Source organism: Meles meles, chromosome 6, assembly GCF_922984935.1.
Source record: "Meles meles chromosome 6, mMelMel3.1 paternal haplotype, whole genome shotgun sequence".
Lineage (NCBI taxonomy): Eukaryota > Metazoa > Chordata > Mammalia > Carnivora > Mustelidae > Meles > Meles meles.
The window spans coordinates 148,166,542-148,186,906 of NC_060071.1; the positions used below are offsets into that span (position 1 = coordinate 148,166,542).

At 47.4% G+C, this 20,365-nt stretch overlaps 1 protein-coding gene across 2 annotated transcripts in view; it reads left to right on the plus strand.

Annotated features, from left to right (window-relative positions):
• Positions 1 to 5,204: 5,204 nt before the first annotated feature.
• The window catches only part of DYNC1H1 (dynein cytoplasmic 1 heavy chain 1), a 67,292-nt gene continuing 52,131 nt past the window's right edge, over positions 5,205 to 20,365 (plus strand). For both annotated transcript variants that reach the window (XM_046009784.1, XM_046009786.1), the window contains exons 1-7: positions 5,205 to 5,611; positions 14,079 to 14,166; positions 16,097 to 16,270; positions 16,479 to 16,734; positions 17,075 to 17,261; positions 18,578 to 18,849; positions 18,939 to 19,166. In XM_046009784.1, the coding sequence (XP_045865740.1) occupies positions 5,356 to 5,611; positions 14,079 to 14,166; positions 16,097 to 16,270; positions 16,479 to 16,734; positions 17,075 to 17,261; positions 18,578 to 18,849; positions 18,939 to 19,166 (1,461 nt within the window). In that variant the 5' untranslated portion in view covers positions 5,205 to 5,355. The remainder of the gene's footprint in view (positions 5,612 to 14,078; positions 14,167 to 16,096; positions 16,271 to 16,478; positions 16,735 to 17,074; positions 17,262 to 18,577; positions 18,850 to 18,938; positions 19,167 to 20,365) is intronic.

The window sequence follows — 20,365 nt, forward strand, 5'->3', positions numbered from 1 at the left end:
GTCCTGCAACTATCAAGGTTGCTTTGCATGGGGGCGCCTGGGTGGCTCAGTTGGTGGGCTCCCCACTCTTGCTGTCAGCTCAGGTCGTGATCCTGCAGCCGTGGGATCGAGCCCCGTGTTAGTTCCCTGCTTCCGATTCTTTCTTCCTCTCCCCTGCCCTCTGCCCTTTCCCCTCTCTCCGTGACTCAAGTGCACCCTATCTAAAATAATAAACCTTTAAAAGAAACTTTATTTGTGTCCCCTCTTCTCAAAGTCTCGAGGAAATGAAGGGACGCATTATAGCTGCCGTTTCAATTATGAACGGAGATAAACAGCAAAGGCCTGAGTTAGACCATGGATTGACATGCGGGTGTGAGACACTGGGCAATTAGTGCACGTTGGTAATATTACAGAAATAAGCCGTGACCGTTTTGTTACAATTAGGCTCTCATGCGTCTATAACTTAGTTGCCGAGTAATACTTTTTTTTAGTTCTGTTCTTTTAGAATCACCTTGTAATTTACCTGGAGAGAACAAAAGGGTTCTGTTTACTTACTCACCCCCAAAGATTTATCTTACACACACAGCAAGCAAGATACAGTTCCAAGCACAGACACATGAAGGTTTGCCGTTACCGAGAGAAAGTCCTGATTCTCACGGAATCACATTCTAGGTGGGGGCACAGACCACGAGTGAGAAGCCCCGATATGTATTTTGCGGAGAAGCATGTTCCGAAGACAATAAAGTGATAAATAAAGGGGAGAATGGTGGCGAAGGTGGTCAAGGTCCCCTCTAGATGGTGACACTTGAGCAAAGGGCTGATGAAGAGAACGAGTGAGCCCTTAAGGACCCTGGAGGGAAAACATCCTAGAACAAGGGCTAAAGGGGTCAATGCATGAAAAGGATACAGTAATGCCGTATGTTTATCATGTCACCACGGAGCTTCATATTCATGAAGCAAAAAAGAAGGAAGTGCAAGGACTGAGACAAACGCACCCTTGCAATCTGACATGCCAACACCTCTCTCAAGAATTCATAAAACAGGGGCGCCTGGGTGGCTCACCCAGTGGGTTAAAGCCTCTGCCTTGTCTCCAGTCATGATCCCAGGGTCCTGGGTTCTAGTCCTGCATCGGGCTCCCTGCTCAGTGGGGAGCCTGCTTTTCCCTCTGTCTCCCTCCCCCTCCTACTCTGTCTCTCTCTTTGTCTCTGCTTGCTGTTCTCCCTGCTTGTGCTGTCTGTCAAATGAATATTTAAAATCTTAAAAAAGGGGGAAAAAAAGAGAATGCATAGAACGAGTAGAAAATAGAGAAGACCTGAACCACACTTGCAACCAGCGTGGCCTAATTGGTATTTCTTAGAACACTCCACCCAACAGCAGCAGAATGTGGTCCCTAAGGTTGGGAGATATCAGCGTATATACGTGTGTTGAATGACAGGGGGCTGGGGGAGGTCACCTGGGGAGCGTGGTTAGAATGCAACCTATGTTGCATTCTATTGCAACATATTGAAGACTGTGCATTGAGCCACTCCAACCTTTAGGGGTAAAGGGGGGGGTCCAGCAAAGGAAGTGGAGGGGGGCCCGGTTTGAGGAGGGCCAGGTGAAGGAAACATTTAAAGAGATTAGGGCCCTGCTGTGTCAAAGCTGCCCAGCAGTCCAGCAAGATGAGAACTGAGGACTGATCACTGCAGAGGCCCTCGGTGACCCGGGCAGGAGCACTTACCCAGGGGTGTGGGGGACTGCCTGATCATTATGCGTAAGATAGGGGGGGTGGTTGTCCCCACGCACACTCATTTCCAAGACATTTTGCTGGAAAGGGTAGCAAAGAGGTGGAGAGGTGCGGACAGGCAACATGTCCTGTTTCCTCTTCAAGAAGGGATGCATTTCGGCAGGTTGGGCACAGCGGGGAAGGATCCAGGAGGAAGAGGGAGAATTGGGAGCCCAGGGAACAATCACAGGGGATGTCCATGAGAAAGGATGGGGTCCAGTGTACGCAGGGAGCCGTGGCCTCAGTGGGGACACAGGTTGTTCTCAGGTGACAGAAGGGGCGGGGTACTCTAAGCCTCCCCTGGGGTGGTGGGATGCAGGCCGAGCCACAGGCTGGCATTCCCCTCCGGTCATTCCCATGACTCGCTCTGTGGCCATGGGCAAGCGCGCGGTGACCTTGGGAACGTGAGCCTGGTGGCGCCCCAGGGACGAGTGCACAGCGGGCTGGGGAGGGGCCTCCCGGCGTGCGAGGTCCGGGGACGCGCGCGCGTCCTCCCCCGTGTCACTAGGGGGCGCCAAGAGACCATTCTGCTCGGTCGGGGCGCGGCCCCTCCGCCCCCAGGCCGCGCCCAGCGTGGCTCCCAGGCTCCAGGATCCCCACCCTGCTCCAGCCTCACCCAGAGCGCGCATGGACCGAACCGGGGCGGAGAGGGGGTGGGTCCCCTCGCGGAGAGGGGGTGGGTCCCCTCCGGGGTGGGTCCCCTCCCCCTGAGCGGAGGGCAAGTGCGGTCCGCGCCGGCAGCAGAGCGCGCCTGGCTTAACGCCGCTGGAAGGTCACAGTCCAAAATGTGCCCTGTGGACCGGCGGCCGCGGCACACGGTTCCCTGGAGTCGGTTCCGCAGCCGTTAACCAAGCACCCGCGTTGGACTGGGCCCTGCTGCACTCCTCAAGCAATGAGCCCTAGGAATGAATGAGTGAGTGAATGAATGAATGAATGAATGGGCAAGCCCATATACCAAGTATGGTATATGGAGGAAGAGGAGGGGAGATCCCAGGCGCGGAGCCGGAAGGTGCAGGCCCAGCCGGGACTCCTGCCCAGGGGCTCCACCCCAGGCTTGGGAGACTGAGAGGCAGGGCGGGGATGGCACTGAGCCCCCAGCTCGGACAGGAAGAGCCCCCAGTGCGGCACCTTAAAGAGAAGCGTGGGGAATGGACGCGATCTCCTCTGTGTAGACAGTTCACTGATTTCTGATAAAATACAAGGCGCCCACAGCCACTAGTATCCCCCATCAACCGGGAACAAATTCTTTCCAACACGCACCACCCCCCATCCCATGCTGCCCACGGCCAACTGAAGCTGCTTGGACTGTGAGTAAGGGGAAGCTGAGATGCCTGAGCAAGCAGAGGGAGAGGCCTGGTTTGGGGAAAGGGCCCCCTGCCTAATCAGGGGCAGCAGCTTGGAGGACTTGGGCGGGGGCCAGAGTCCTGCACCAGGAGGCCAAAGGGGCATCTCACAAGAGATGTTGCCTTGCAGCCCTGGGGAAGTCTAGCCAGCCAGCCAGGGGGATTTAGAGTGCTTGGCCCCTGAGTACAGTGAGCAGTCAATCAACGTTGGCCATTCTTGGGTGTTGAACACAGCAAACATCTTTGTAAGATAGAAATGCAGGCACCATGGGTCAATGAATGGATCCTTGTAGACTGTTCAGAGTTTCCTGATTTCCATTCTCTTAGAAATAACACCTTTAATTTTGAGCCTGTCACACAGAGCTGCAAAACCAAAGCATGCCGCTCAGCTGCTGTGGCTCAGGGCCAGGTTTCGGAGTCTCAGATGCCCCGGTGGCTGCCTCTCCTGGGGTCTCCTGAACAGTGCTGACTCACGGTGCAGACTGCGGGCTGTCTCTCTCCATCTGCCAGGTCGCTACTGGGCTTCTGGCTCTCAGATGGTGTGTGGTCAATGCAGAGCTCACTAGCCTGCACCTAAAAGATTTCCCTCTTCGTCCCTGTTCCTAAGTCAAAGGACACAAAAGTGGGAGATGGTCAGCAGAGTGCTTGGCACTGAGTGAGCCTTCCGTGTCAGCTCCTGGTGGGGCCGTTATTGTTCACGGCCATTATGATCACTGCACAAACTCATTGCAGTTGCTTTACGTTTTTTTCTCAGGGAAGGTCATTTAGATCTGTTTGGGCATATCACACAACGGTGGACTGACGGAGGGCAGGAGGATGGGGTATTAACCTGCCCCCTCCTCTATGAGCTCCTTAAAGACAAGAATCCTCTCATTAGTTTCTGTATTCCAGCACCCCCTACCCACCCCCCACCCCGGGGCTTGGCATTGGGTAATTGAGCAAGGATAAGCATATTGTATGTTTCCAAGTTTTCCAAAGATGATTTGGGGGAATCGAATCATCCCATCACCATCCTACCAATCGGGACTCAGCTCTGTGACTGTGCACTTTGTTACAAAAATAATGCCTTTGGCTTCCATTCCTCCACCCAATTTAAGAAGTGAGTTATGAGTTTGAATTTTCAAAGGCCAATTTATGCTCCTTAAAAGAAACTGTCATCACTAAACCAAGAATGTGGGCAGCCTGGACTCCCACACTTATGTCATCTCAGGCTAAGGGAGGAGATCCAGGTGGATGGGAGGTGGGGGGAGCTTTAGCTGGCAGGCATCTCAGCCCCTGCCTTGTGCGGCCCCAGAGGCGGAGGCCCATGGAATGACAGTGCCAGCCCTCGCTGCTAGGAGAGCATCACTGTTCTAGATAGATGCTCACACCGAGGTCTCCCCCTTGGTCATCACAGCATCCCAGGGGGAATTATCTCATCATTAGCAGCCAGCACCCACATCTTGGCTTTATCCCACCGTTTAGGTGGGTGTCATCTCCTGGCTGTGCCTGACACCGCCTCTGCAGTCAGAGATCCAGCCCCAACCTTCAGGCCCCCCTGCCTTTGTAACGTCTGGTTCCTCTGCTGGGACCGTCCCCTTCCCCCCTCCCCTCTTTCCAAACTAGCAATGCGGCATGCCCCTCATGTCCTTTCCCTCTGAAAAACGTTCTCACTCTTCACGTGTGTATCTAATAACACATATGTCACGACTATGTTTTAGCACTCGACACATTGCAGTCATTCATTCATTCGTCCAACGCACTAATACAGGCTAAATGCTGAAAGCAAAGTCGGTCACACGCGAACTGCTCCAAAACACGTTAGCTCTCGTCACTAACACCGTTCATTCATTCAGTATTCACGGAGTGTCTCGGGCTCCGTGTTGCCGCTGTAGTCCCCGACCACCCTACGCCGCCCACGCGCCAAGTCAAGATCCCACCTTTAGGGTTTGCGCTGCGGGGAAACGCGGTACCCGCCCAGTGCCGGGACTACAGGTCCCAGAAGGCTGCGCGGCGGCGTCCCCGGGAGCCCGCACGCGCGCATGCGCAACGTCGTGACGCCGCGGCGGCGAGCGGGCGCTAGTGGCTGAGGCGGCGGGCCGCGGGCGGGGCGGGCCGGAGGGCGGCGGCCTTTAGGGCGGAGCCGGCGCCCGCTCCCTTCAGTCGGCCGCGGTTAGCGGACGGTCGATTTCGGGTACCCGTTTCTCTCGTTCGTCCGTTCGGCGCTCGCTCTCGTGCGGAGCCGCGGCCGCCTGCCCAGCGCTCCCTGCGGGTCCCGAGCGCGGCGCCATGTCGGAGCCGGGCGGCGGTGGCGGCGAGGACGGCTCGGCCGGCCTGGAGGTGTCGGCCGTCCAGAACGTGGCCGACGTGTCGGTACTGCAGAAGCACCTGCGCAAGCTGGTGCCGCTGCTGCTGGAGGATGGCGGCGAGGCGCCGGCTGCGCTCGAGGCGGCGCTGGAGGAGAAGAGCGCCCTGGAGCAGATGCGCAAGTTCCTGTCGGACCCCCAGGTCCACACGGTCCTGGTGGAGCGCTCCACGCTCAAAGGTGCGGGGCCGGGGCCGGGGCCGGGCGGCTGGGGGAACGGGAGGCCGGGACGCCGGGACGGGAGCGGCCTCGGGGCTGCAGACGCCCTGCGGGATGGGTCCCCGCGGCCGCCGGGCGAGGCCGGCGCCACACCCCCTGCCAGGCGGGAGTCCCGGGGGTGCCCCCTTCCGGGTCGCGGGCAACGAAGAGCGGGTGCCCCTGTCTTGCCGTCACGCAAAACAATGGGATCGCTTTGTCTGCTCGGGCCTCAAGATGGCCGAGTTGGGTGGAGACAGCGTCTCCCGGGCTGAGCGCGGGCGGAGGCCGCATGCCGGCCTCCAGTGTCACATGAGCTTTTCGGTTTCGATTTGTGGCCAGGCCGGGCCGTCCTCGCGAGGGATGTGTCAGGGGGAGACCCAGGGAGCCGTGCGCAGCCTGCGTGTGGGGGGTCGGAGCTGAGGGGAGCCCTGCCCGGCTCCTGAGCGTCCTGGCCCTGCCCTGTGCGGACCCGGATGCGGAGGCCTAGGGAGGGACAGGGCCGCCCCGGGCCGCGAGCAGAGCATCCCTGTTCCAGGTGGATGTGCGCTCCCAGGTCTGCCTCTTGGTCCTCACGGCGTCCTTGCCGTCTGGGTGCATCTCCCAGTCTGTCGCAGACAGGCTCAGCGGAGATGACTCGCCCATAGTCACCAGCTGATTCTGCTCCCTGCACTGGATTCAGCATGTCCATGTCCAGTACACTGCTGGGTTTCGCAAATATACCTTTATATTTGTGTAATGCCTAGATGATCTTAATAGTGACTTTGTGATATTTGAATCTAGTGTATAGGGTTTTTATTGTTGTTTTTAAGATTTTATCTGTCAGAGGGGGCACAAGCAGGGGGAGCAGCCGGCAGAAGGAGAAGCGCATTTCCCCGCTGAGGAGGGACCCCAATGTGGAGCTCGATCCCAGGACCCTAGGATCATGACCTGAACAGAAGGCAGACGCTTAGCTGACTGAGCCACCCAGGCGCCCCTAGTTGACAGATATTTTAAAGAGGGAAACTCTGGTTAGGCACCTACATGGGGAGAGGGGGCAAAAGGTTTGCACATTCCAGCAGTCTCCTCTGATAGTGACCTTCCCAAAGCAAGGCTAGATCCGTCTTGAGAATTGAGCTTGTCTGCAGTGAGAGTTCCTGGACTCCGTAGTTCCACTGGGTAGTTGATGATGAGTGTATTTGACAGCGCAGAATGGGTGTGGCACTGGCCGGCTGGGAACCTGGGGGTGATGTTCAAGTGAATTTCACCCTTAGAACTAAGGGATTGGCCATTGTCTGAAGATATTTGCCGTTGAGCTTCTGATAATCTCAAAACAAAACAGAACTGTAAAGTTCTGCCAGTAAGGGGATTTATACTGTCTCACCCTCCCCCCCACACACACTTAATTTCTTTCTGATAGTTTGTTTCTTTCAGAGCCTATTTCAGGAGATGCTTCATTGTAGCCTCTTGTTTCTTTGAGAGGGTGAGAAGGTCAGAGTGTCTGAAAGACTCACCTGGAATGTTAAAAGCAAATGAGCCATTCAGACATATTTACATTAATAATGTTGTTTAGGGTTTTCTGTTATGCATGGGGTCATGTTTTCCAGCATGGAAACCACTAGCGTTAAAAAAAATCTTTTTAACCCACCTACTCTCTCAGAAAGAGCATGTATGTAGTCGTGACAGAAAATTTTAAGTATGTAGATAAAGGAAAAATCACTTGGAATCCTTTGACCCAGATGTAACCAGTGTCAGCATTTTGGAATCTTTCTGGTTATTTTTCAGTGAATATGCATTATTTTATTAAAATATATCTTAATTTGTATGAAGTTGCTATATTTTTAGAGTTTGACCTTGGCTAATTCTTGATCATGTTTTCATTGCACAGTTTATATGTTAAAGTCAGTGATTTCTACCTTGGGACTCAGTTTCTTTTTATGGAAAAAAATTGTAAGTTTTGTTTTTGCTTCTGGACTGCTCATCAGTAATGGGCTTTTCTCAAACATTAGAACTGAACTTTGCTAAAATTATTGGGGGGAAGCCCTGTTTCTGTAGTATGCTTTTCAGTGCAAATCATGTTTTCTTGATGGTACATTTTCTTATTTCAGCAAAGCAAATGTCCAGCCATCCCCGTCTTGGCTCCATAATGACTTGCACTTTTGAATATTGAATAAGGAATGAGAGTGTCTAAAATTGAAATCCTACCTCATTCCTGAATTTATAAAGATAAAAAAAAGTATTTCTAGTAACTCAACCTGTCTGTAATTTATTTTTCACTTGAAAATTTTAAGGAAAGACTGTATGATCATATCAGTCTTACTAGCCTTCTGACTAAACTAGCATGATTTAGAGAGAAGTACAGACCCAGGTCACTTGACGGGAGGGCTTTCCTCCAGGTGGTTTTTGAGTTAGCATTGGCTTTTGCACATTTAATCAAATGTGAGCAGCCAGTAGCTAGTCATAGTAAAAATGTTTGCTTTATAATGTGGAAAACAAATCTAAATTGTTTAAACTGAGTAAAGACTGTCAAGAATGAAGTCATAAGGGGCACCTGGGTGGCTCAGTCGTTGAGCGTCTGCCTTCGGCTCAGGTCATGATCCTGGGGTCCTGGGATGGAGTCCCATGTTGGGCTCCCTGCTCAGTGGGAAGCCTGCTTTTCCCTCCCCACTCCCCCTGATTGTGTCTCCTTTCTCGTGCTCTGTCAAATAAATAAATAAAATCTTTTTTAAAAAAGGATGAAGTCATAATTAGTGAACAGAGGAAATTGCTTTTATTTTATCCTCCCTACCCTTTTTATGGAAAGAATTTTCCGAACACTTGTCATTGAACATAAAGCATTTTTACATGAAGCTATATATATATATTTTTTTAAACCACCCCAGCTAATTGTAAACTTTTCTGTTGAAGTACATTATTTCTTAAAGTGTAGAATAAAGATTGCGAATTGAAGTTTATTTTGATACTAGAGGATTGGAGAGTACATGGGAAGGGGAGTGTTAAATGATAGCTCCTCTGATTTGAAAAAGAGAAATCTTTTTCCTGTAATTCCTGGCCTGTAGAAAATTGTTTTTTCATGGTGTACTTCTAAAATTACAACCAGATAGAAGCCCATTACTTAATACGCACCGTACAATTTTAAGGACATTCTGTAGCAGTTTTTACCTGGCGTGCATTTTTGGCTGGGTGGTAAAGGTAGGAGCAGGTAAGAGAGGCTCCAGCTTGCAGCTGGTGAAACTGGAGGTTCCAGGAGGCTGCAGCTTGTGGGTTTTTGTTTTTGTTTACATTTGGGTGTCTTAGGCTTGGTACTTTGTCCTTAAGACTGAAAATAATGGCTGCCTTTAGTCAATACTTACCGTAAGCTTGGATTCTAGTTTTTCCTAACAGACATAATTCAGGGGGTTTTACCTCCTCTTCAGTAGTGCAGAGATGGCTAGGGACAGGAATGTGAAAGAAAGGTAGAACTTTTTACAGTCCTCAACTTCTTAGAGATCCAGCAGTGTGGAAGGTTTAATGGGGAATATTTTTGTGGATTTTAAAAATTATTTTTCTGAGGACTTGCTTTCCCTAAAGGATAAAGAAATGATGACTAAAAAGTATGCATTTCTGGCCTTTGCTTTGTCCCCAGAATGGTTCGTGAAAGGATTAGTAAATTCGCGGGAAGATTTTTCTGTGACACCACACTGCCTTGAAGCCCTTGGCCAGGAGTCCCTGAGCCTGGGTTCCTGCTGTCCTGTGCTGTCACACCGCAGGCGGGGGGCCCTGCACCCTTCATAGGACAAGCCAGTCTGTAGCTCACTAGGTTTGAGTATGCAGAGTAGCATACCAAATGGCATTTATGGGCAGCAAAGGGACGACCGTCATCACTTCTTTTAGAAGAGCAGCGTTGGAGGGAAACTGTTTGCCAGTGTTGTGGCGCATTATGCGGTCTTTAACCCTCCGTTCCCCTTGCTAGCGGTGCTATGAATGGAAGTCTTCAGGTTGGAGAGAAAACTCAGACTTTCTCACCACGCCCTGAGCCTCATGCCAGAGCAGGGAACGGTTGTGGCAAAGAAGTCACAGCCCCTCAGAGGGAGGACGAAGGGGTGATGTGTGTCCAGGTGACAGGAGAAAGCACCAGATGCAGGAAAGGGGGAAGCTAAAGCAAAGGTGTGAGAGAAAAGGGAGAGAACATCTATGATAGCGATCAAGCAAAATAATGTGGTGTTCGTAGGTTTTGGATTTTCAGAGAAAAGAAGATGAAGGATGAGAACCAGGAACGTGTAACGGGGAATTTGGTAGTTAGTGTGGGCCAAGGAGAGCGGCTGGCTGCCTTTGCTGGGTGGAGAAGACACTTGCCTCAAGGCTGGGAGAAAGGAGGGGGCAGGTTGAGGGAATGACCAAGGACGGGGAGCCGGGCTCCTCTTCCCTTGTGCGTTCAGTACATTTTGTGGAACCTGCCCTGTCGGCCTCGGGGAGGGAGTCCAATCTTCAGGTAATTGAATGCACATCTTTTTATGTTTCACTAAACAAGACATAATAATGCTCGCCTAATTCATAGTGTAATAATGCAAATCACTCTTAGTTTGAAATACATTAAACTGACCATTCAGTAGAAATTTACACAGATTCATGCTAACTGACATTGTGAACATCTCTAGAAATACAACTCTCAGAAGTCAACCAAAGAAATGTCCACAGGTCACTAAATGTCTATCAGTGTGGCTCCCAGCCAAGGACCTGGCGAGGCAACTCGGCGCTTTCCGTCCCAGTACTTTGATTGCCGGCATGTACTCACAGACAGGACGCTACTGGGCCCTTATGTATCGACGAGTAACGGTAGCGAACGGATTCAGACTTTACTGAAAGCAGGATTGCCTGATGAAATATGCAGATTGTGTTAGCTATAAGCTTCTAAATATAGCAGGATTAGCAGCTTCTTTGTTACTAAGAATTAACTATCATGTGTCTTTCCCCTTCGGAACAGTTAAAAAAAATGTTTCTGCAGAAGTAGAATGTTACACCATTATTATTTGGAAGATGTAATAATTTATAGAGAGGCAAAAAGGTTAAATTATTTGATGGCAGTTTATAGAACAATGAGGTTTTTTTCTACTAGGAATCAGATATACTCAGACTTCATTTGATCTCTTTTTATGGAAAATAAGCATTAAAAAACTAGTGCAGAATATATTCTGTGACTTTCATAAATTATTATCATCAAAAGAAATTAGGATCTTAACCAAGCAGTAGAGGATCCCTATTGGATATCCTTGTCTGAGGATTGTGTGCTTGGGTGTGCCCTCCCCAGCTCGGCCAGATTGCTGCTGCATTGCGGTATTCCCGGCGTGGAGCTGGGAGCTGGGCGTTCCCAGCCGGCCCGCCGAGATGGAGCAGAGCCGTGACTCATCTCCTGGCCGGCAGCCCGGTTCCTTTAACCCTGTTTGCATTAGGAAGTGCCGGCAGCAAGGCTAGATGCTGCATCCAGTTGGCATGTTTTCTGTGTGGTTTTATTGATTCAGATGGTGAATTTTGTCTCAGATGAAGAAATGATTCAAAGTTACGTCGTTAATTTTCTTTAATGATTATAAAATGTTACTTTGCTGGATACTGTTTGGATGCTATTTTTTTTAAAGATTTTATTTATTTATTTGACAGGCAGAGAGAGAGGAGGAAGCAGGCTCCCTGCTGAGCAGAGAGCCCGATGCGATGGGAGGCTCAATCCCAGGACCCTGGGACCACGACCTGAGCCAAAGGCAGAGGCTTTAACCCACTGAGCCATCCAGGAGCCCCTGGATGCTATTTTGATGACATATATCTTACATGATTCGTAGAATAGGGTTTGGAAAATTGAGGGAGAAAATATTTCATAATCCTACCACCCTGACAACTGTTTTAGTTTGGGAGTGTTTCTTTATGCTCCGTTCATGTGCTTGCATTTTAGAGATTGCAGTAATCGCGTGTGGTTGGCTTCAGGCAGTGTGATCTGTCTCATGCTGTCTCCGTATTTTGGTAGTTAGAAAACCCGATTGGTTTGTTTAGTTGTTTTTTGTTTGTTTGTTTTTTGTAGTTGGTCATTTTTTAAGAACAGCTAGGAAGTACCTGGCATACTAGAATAGTTGGCCATCTCCTCTACTTCCTAAAATTATACTAAAAACAGTATTTTGGAAGAGTTATTGTCTTTTTCTTTTTTAGGATTTTATTTATTTGACAGAGCTCACAAGTAGGCAGAGAGGCAGGCAGAGAGAGAGCGGAGGAAGCAGACTCCCTGCTGAGCAGAGAGCCCAATGTGCGCGCTGTGGGGCTCAATCCCAGGACCCTGAGATCATGACCTGAGCTGAAGGCGGAGGCTTAACCCACTGAGCCACCCAGGTGCCCCGGAAGAGTTATTGTCTTAAAAGATATACTGATATGTTTTTTTATTTTTTAGTGTAGACTTTGTATTTGTCTCATCTTAAAGCTAATGAAGTAAATAGCTTTTGCTCAGACTCTGTATATCGAGATTTTCATATTTGTTTGTGCTTAAAGAAACTTTATAGACCACCTGATTTAATATCCCGCCCCCTCCTCTGCTGCCCATTGTATTCACGTTTTACTTTTTTTACCCTAACCCTAGTATAGTCAACAGAACAGAGTTCGGACCAGTTTCAGGTGTGCACTGCAGTGAGTCGGCACCTGTGTGCATTGCTCAGTGTCTGTGGTGAGCGCACAGACCTGAACCTTTCACCTATTTCACCACCCCCTCCCCCGCCCCACTCGGCTGCCCATTTTCCAGAGGAAGAAAAATGACTTTCCCAAGATCACTAAGTCTGCTGCCTTTGTTCTTACATCATGACGTAAACGTGAAGGTGAAGCACACGTATCGTGTTGATCCTCGGGTAGAAATTTTTGCCAAGGCAGATGATTGCATAGCGGTGTGTCGTTGCAGAGACGGTCAGCTGGGGCAGCAGTGCTAGGGCTGGAGGTTCGGGTTGCTTCCCGTTCTGACAGATTTTAATTTTTCAGTTCTGGTTCTTTACTTATTTAGAAATTTTGTTCAGGGGCATGTAGGCGGCTCAGTCAGTTAAGTGTCTGACTGTTGATCTCAGCTCAGGTCTTGATCTCAGGGTCATGATTGGAAGCCCTGCATTGGGTTCCATGCTTAGCCTGGAACCTACTTTTGAAAAAGAAGAAAGAAAGGAAGAAATTTTGTTCACATGCATCTTGAGCTATCTTACTATTGAATTCCAGTAAGCGCGTTTTCCCCCCTAAGATTTTATTTATTTGACAGAGAGACACAGTGAGAGAGGGGACACAAGCAGGGGGAGTGGGAGAGGGAGAAGCAGGCTTCCTGCTGAGCAGGGATTCTGGGATCATGACCTGAGCCGAAGGCAGATGCTTAACGACTGAGCCACCCAGGCGCCCCCTTACTTAAAAAGTAAGCTTTTTAAAATGACTAGTGTGCATTGCTGTTCACGGTCCCTGCCCTGCAGGAGCGCACATTCTGGGGAGGAAGATGCATTCACAAGTCGACCCCAGAGCGGGTCCTGAAGCCTGAAGAGTGGTGTGAGAGCAGAGGGGAAGGCTAGATGAATGCCTCTCCGTGACCCTGGGCATGTTCGCTGATAATGATTTTCTTTTCTTTTTTTTTTTTCTAAAGATTTTATTTTATTTATTTATTTGACAGATAGAGATCACAAGTAGGGAGAGAGGCAGGCAGAGAGAGAGAGAGGAGGAAGCAGGCTCCCTGCCAAGCAGAGAGCCCGATGCGGGGCTCGATCCCAGGACCCTGGGATCATGACCTGAGCGAAAGGCAGAGGCTTTAACCCACTGAGTCACCCAGGCGCCCCTGATAATGATTTTCTCGATGGTTGTTTGCACTTTGTGGAGTGCTTGACGAGGGCGGGGGCAGGCGCTGTGCTGGGGAGGACCCTGGGTTTGGAATCACAGACTTCTGAATTCTCACTTTGTCCTTTTCCAGACACGTGTTTGGGGGCAGTTTACTTACATTTCTTACTGGGAAAACATGGGTAGAAAGAGTCATACCAACCCCCACAGTGTTGTCGTGAGCGTTAACATGCGTGATAGACTTAAAGTTGTAAAGTACCTGTCCGTAGTGAGCACTGAGCAAACCCCTGGAGTGGGAAGTGGAAAGTGGCTTCTGTGTTGGGAGCATGAGGGATGAGACTGCCCCGAGCGGGTGGTGAGCACTGGCACAGGGAGCACTGGCACAGGGAGCACCACCTCGCACTCCATGGGGCCAGACCCTGCTCCAGTGCTTCCAACACCCCCGGCAGGCCAGTGCCTCCCCACTTACGGGAAAAGGAATAGGGGTGCAGAGACGTTAACTCCCTTGCCCAGATCACACAGCAAAGTGCCCAGGCCAGGAGTCAGGGGGGAAAGTGGGTAGGAAGGGAAAAATAGGCCGAGCCAAGTCATATGGGGGTTTAAATGTTGGGGGTAGGGTGAGGAGTTGATATTGACATGAATTTGATATCATATTTATTACAATTTGTAGAGGATGTTGGTGATGAAGGAGAAGAGGAAAAAGAATTCATTTCCTATAATATCAACATAGATATTCATTACGGAGTTAAGTCCAATAGGTGAGTAGTGTGGATATACTGTTACCTTGGATTATAAGCTTGTGAGAATTGAATCGACTCAGACGAAGACATTAAGAAAACACTCAAGATTTCTGCTGTTTAAATTCATGTGTTGAATTTAGATTAATTCACGTATCGAATCACCTTTGGTTTTCATGTACTGAAATTCAGAGGATTTCCAAGTCAATACAAATTCTAAAATATTTTTATTTTAATTGCTGTGTCATGGCATCCATTTTAGGTTGGAGCCAAAATGTACTTAACATGTGTAATAATAATTCTCAGATTATATCTGAATTTTCTTTTTTGTAAGTAACTAGTAAAAACCTAGTAAAGATTGTTAGGTAGAGGACTCATTCTTTTTAGTATAAATCCCTAAAGAAAGCATTACTGGTTCAGATGCAGTATGTCACTAAAGTCTTTAATGTATGACCAGATTTCTCCCAGCTTCTAGAAAACTGGTGTTAACTTACATTCCAGTGGACAGATCCAAATTCAAATATGTAAATGTTTAATTATATTGCATCAGCTTTTTAAAATGTTTATTTTGAATAATTTTAAGCCTACAAAAGAGTTGCATGAATTCTCTACAGTTGATATCAGATGTCTGTTGCTAACAAAGCCACATTTGCATCATCACTCTTTTTCTTGAACCATTTGAGAGTTAGTTATAGGCAACCTGCTCCATTACCCCTAAATACTTCAATGTATTTCCTAAGAACAAGGACACTTCTATTCATAGCCTTGCTACGGTTTTGAAGGTCAGGAAATACTGGTACAGTACTACTCTACGCACGTGTGCACGCGCATACTGTTTGAGTAATGTCCCTGACAGTGATTCTCCCTTGACCCAGATCTCATTCGATGTCTTTCATGATACTGACATTTTTGAGAAGTACAGACCAGTGATGATTAGATTCGTTTGTGCATTTTTGGCAGGGATGCTGTTAGGACTTTTTCCTTCTCAGTGTGTCATGTTGGGAGATTTCAATGACTTTTTAGAATAAAAAAGTATTATGTGTAAAGTACTGGCCTGGAAATGGAAAATTTAAGTTCTAATTTTTTTTAACTATTCATTTAACCATGTTTGAGTGCCTGTTATGTGTAAGATGTGGCAGTAGGTATGCAGAGAAATAAAACCTGGTTCCCAAGAAGCTTGTGTCTTTGGAGAGAAAGCTCAGCAGATACACAACTGACTGTACCACTTGGCAGAATCTTAGGGGCGCAGAATGGTGTGAAGCGCAGAGATTGGAGAGAGATTCCGGTCAGGGAAGGCCGCATGGAAGAGGTTATGCCAGAATTGGGCTTTGAAGGTTATTTGGAATTTCAGCAGATGAATGTAGATTTCTTAAACAAAGACACAGTGACACGTCACGTTTAGAGAATGGGACATCATTTTAAGTTTTGTCTTGGGTGGGGAAGAGGGTGCATAGCAGGAGATAAAACTCTAAGAGTTTATTTAGGCCAGGCTGTAGGGGACTCAAGTGCCCTCTTGCCACTTTAACCTGTGGGTAACTGTTGTTTATTAAAGCCTGTATGTCACTTAGTGCCATAAAGAAATGGTACAGACTAGCATACGGCAGATTTAAGTATACCATGGCTTGTAACTTGCAGTTATTAGGGAGGTTCATTTGAGTGAGGCTGAGATTATGAACTCAGCCTATATATTAGATGAATTAACTTTGCCTGGTTTCATGGTCACACGCCAAAACCTTAACCTTGATTCAGTTGCTCTCACCTGAGTAAAGAGAGATAAGCAGTGTGTTTCCCTATTAGAAAAGCAACTCTTAAACATGTTCTTGATATGACTTTTAAAGTATGACACTCAAATGAATTTTTAATTCGTGTGCAACACACAGAGGGAGACAGTTAATAACACTGATTAGGAATGACGCTCTTTGTTCTAATTTCTTCTTTTGCTTTCTTCTAGCTTGGCATTCATTAAACGTACTCCAGTAATCGATGCAGACAAACCAGTGTCTTCTCAGCTCCGAGTCCTCACGCTCAGTGAAGACTCACCATACGAAACCTTGCATTCATTCATCAGCAATGCGGTGGCTCCTTTCTTTAAGTCCTATATCAGAGAGTCTGGCAAGGCAGACAGGTAAACACCATTTTTCCTTTGTCGGTTTGAAGACACCATGAAAGATAATGTGAAATTTGGGGATTGGGAGGGCAGAGCGAGTGAGCCAAGAGGATATAAATGTGCCGCATTAATCAGAGGCATATCCTTGTTTGACAGACGCAGAATAACAGGCTCTTTGGGAGACCAGCAGCACACTAAAGTCTGAAGTGTTTGTTAACCTTTTTAGGGATGGTGATAAAATGGCTCCTTCTGTTGAAAAAAAGATCGCAGAACTTGAAATGGGGCTCCTTCACCTGCAGCAGAATATTGAAATTCCAGAGATCAGCCTTCCAATTCATCCCATTATTACAAATGTTGCAAAACAATGTTATGAACGTGGAGAAAAGCCAAAAGTTACAGACTTTGGAGATAAAGTTGAAGACCCAACTTTTCTCAATCAGTTACAATCGGGAGTTAACCGCTGGATCCGAGAAATTCAAAAAGTAAGAGCGTGGTATTGAGTGTGTTGTATAAGGTACTTTGCTCTTTACTGTCTCTGGTAAACCGGTTTGAGTTTTTGTCAATGAGGTGAAGAGTCCGATGACGTTAGCGGTGCTCTCCGTGGTCCCGGGACAGCGTGCAGCTCTTTAAATATTAACCCTGAGAGCGTATTGATCCCAGTGGTCTCATGCCTCTGCTTTCACTTATTCAGCCACTTACAATTGACAGGGAAGGAAATCTACTTGAAATATAAAGATTACATTGTAATGCATGTCTAGTTAATGGTACTTTTCTACTTTTATTTAAATAGTGAATGCTCTTGAATATTCTCTATCCTTAAAGGTGACCAAACTTGATCGAGACCCTGCCTCAGGAACAGCCTTGCAGGAAATTAGCTTTTGGTTGAACTTGGAACGTGCGTTGTACCGCATACAGGAGAAACGAGAGAGCCCAGAAGTTCTCCTTACTCTGGATATCTTGAAACACGGCAAGCGCTTCCATGCCACTGTCAGTTTTGACACTGACACAGGTAAAAACTGGAGGTAGTGATGTGATTGGTAGAGTCCAGGTCTGGCTTTCGTGAGCTCTTACGGACAGTGTCGGTGAAAGTCAGCGGATGGACCGTCACATGGCTTTCCCACATACCTTTCTTCTCCTTCTGGAGTTTGGGGAACATAAGCCTATTTCTAGGTCTGAGTAGTGAGCCCCACGAGTGTCCGTCCTGTTTCTCAGTTACTTGGCTCTTTGAGTAGATCGTACTTCTTAATACGAAGTCAAGTGTACTTTTGACAGTCCAGACAGGAAGACGGTTGACATTAAGCAGAAGTTATTTGCCCACAGGACTGTAGAAGGAGAGCGGACATGCTTTCTCTTCCTCTTTCCACCCGCCCCCTTTTCCCCATTCTCTGCCTTCCTCCCTGTGCTGAAAGTGGTCAAGATAGATTCAGTTTTCTGTAAGCGATGTTGTATTAGCACACACTGGGCACTCCAAGGTTTGGATGACCAGGCATGGTTAGGCGTTTCTCTACAGCTCTGCCCACCAGAGCATGTTAGAGCAAGGAATCGGGGCTGCAGTCCTCGTCATGTTCTTTAACTCCCCCTCCACAAAAGGCGTGCCGCCCACATTTTAAATGTCACTGGAGGTGCCGGGTAGAAATCCCCTAGTTACGTGATCACTATGTTGCTCCTGTTACCTGGGCATTCACTAATGCTGAAAGGTATGCCTTGAAATTTTGTTTTTAAATACCTCTGAAACTTCTGTTTCTTTCCTAATACTCTTTTTTTCTTTCTTTCTTTTTCTTTCTTTCTTTCTTTTAATCTTCTGTTGGAGGAGTCAGAAAGTAGACTAGACCCAGGTGCTTCTGGGATTCTCTGTCCATAACGTACTCCACTCACACGAGCCACGGGTGTACCACTTACATTTTAGTGTTCCTAAGGATGATAACGTTGTAGTTTTTCTAAACTTAATGTTACTTATAGAACATTTAGATAATAGAGAAAGCAGTGAAATCCTTGGGGCCATCACCCACAGCCTTTAGAGTATGTGTGAGTTGACTGATACTCTTAAAAAAGCAACAAGACCGTCCGTTAATTAACAGAGGATCCTCCTGTTAATAACATCTTCCTTTTTGTCAAGTATATAGATGGTTTCTGTGTCACTGACTCTTCTGCAAAAACAGAATGTTCCATGGTGAGGCTGTATTTCAGTCTACTTACCCAGGGTTAGGCTGTAAGCAGTATCCTCTTAGTTGTATTCCTTTTTCCTAACGAAGGTGTGGTAGACCTATAGCATTATACCTGTGTTATTTTATATGAAAACCATTAACCGTTTCTCTGTTAACCTAGGTCTAAAACAGGCTTTGGAAACAGTGAACGACTACAATCCTCTGATGAAAGATTTTCCTCTGAATGATTTGCTGTCCGCCACTGAGCTGGACAAAATAAGGCAGGCACTTGTTGCGATCTTCACCCATTTGAGAAAGATCCGGAACACAAAATATCCCATTCAGAGGGCTCTGCGTTTGGTGGAGGCAATTTCAAGAGACTTGAGTTCTCAGTTACTCAAAGTACTGGGCACCAGAAAATTGATGCATGTTGCTTACGAAGAATTTGAAAAAGTGAGTTTTAATATATCAGAAAACCCACCTCGGCACGGAGATGAAACCATGCTGTAATAATAAGCTTCCTTCTGTAAATTATATCCTAGGTTATGGTCGCATGCTTTGAAGTCTTTCAGACTTGGGATGATGAATATGAGAAGCTTCAGGTGTTACTGAGAGACATTGTCAAAAGAAAAAGGGAAGAAAATCTGAAGATGGTTTGGCGAATCAACCCTGCTCACAGGAAGCTCCAGGCCCGCCTTGACCAGATGAGAAAGTTTCGACGCCAGCACGAACAGCTGAGGGCTGTCATAGTCAGGGTCCTGAGGCCACAGGTATGCATCCCATTTGTAAAATACGTTCATGGGTTGTTTTTATAGCCTGCTTTCTTTTTCTTAGAATGCACACTTCTGTTCTGCAACACATGCCTCTCGAGTTCCGTTTATACCCTTTCACTGTCTTCTCGACGATGTAGCCACTCCGTATTTTCACAGCAAATCGTCTCCGTCCATTCATCCCTCCTCCAGAAATGCATGGGCCCTAGAGCCAGACTTCCTGGGTTTTAAGTTAAGATAAATTCCACTGTTTAATGAGCTCTGTGACTTAGATGCGTTTCTTAACCTTTTTCCCAGATGCCTCATTCATCATTGCCTATGTCTGAGATTTATATAAAAGAATTAAATGACTCCTTTTCTTTCTAAATGCTTTTTTTTTCTTCTTAATTCACCTTCTGTCTTCATTAGTGATTTTCTTCCTTTAAAAAATCCAGTCCAGGGCGCCTGGGTGGCTCAGTGGTTTGAGCCGCTGCCTTCGGCTCAGGTCATGATCTCAGGGTCCTGGGATCGAGTCCCACATCGGGCTCTCTGCACTGAAGGAAGCCTGCTTCCCTCTCACTCTCTCTGCCTGCCTCTCTGCCTACTTGTGATCTCTCTCTGTCAAAATTAATAAATAAAATCTTTAAAAAAAAAAAAAGAAAAATCCAGTCCAGGGGCGCCTGGGTGGCTCAGTGGGTTAAAGCCTCTGCCTTCGGCTCAGGTCATGGTCCCAGGGTCCTGGGATCGAGCCCCGCAATCAGCCTCTCTGCTCAGCAAGGAGTCTGCTTTCCTTCCTCTCTCTCTGGCTGCCTCTCTGCCTACCTGTGATCTCTGTCAAATAAATAAATAAAATCTTCAAAAATTTTTTAAAAATTAAAAAAATTTTTAAAATTAAAATAAAAATCCAGTCCAGGGGCGCCTGGGTGGCTCAGTGGGTTAAGCCTCTGCCTTCGGCTCAGGTCATGATCTCAGGGTCCTGGGATTGAGCCCCACATCGGGCTCTCTGCTCTGCAGGGAGCCTCCTTCCGCCTCCCTCTCTGCCTGCTGCTTTGCCTACTTGTGATCTCTGTCTGTCAAATAAATAAATAAAATCTTTAAAAAAAAAAAAAAAAAAAAAAAAAAAAAAAAAAAAAAAAAAAATAAAATCTTTAAAATAAAACAAATATATATATATATATATATTTTAAACGTACAAATATAATGTGATGAGGAAGTATTTA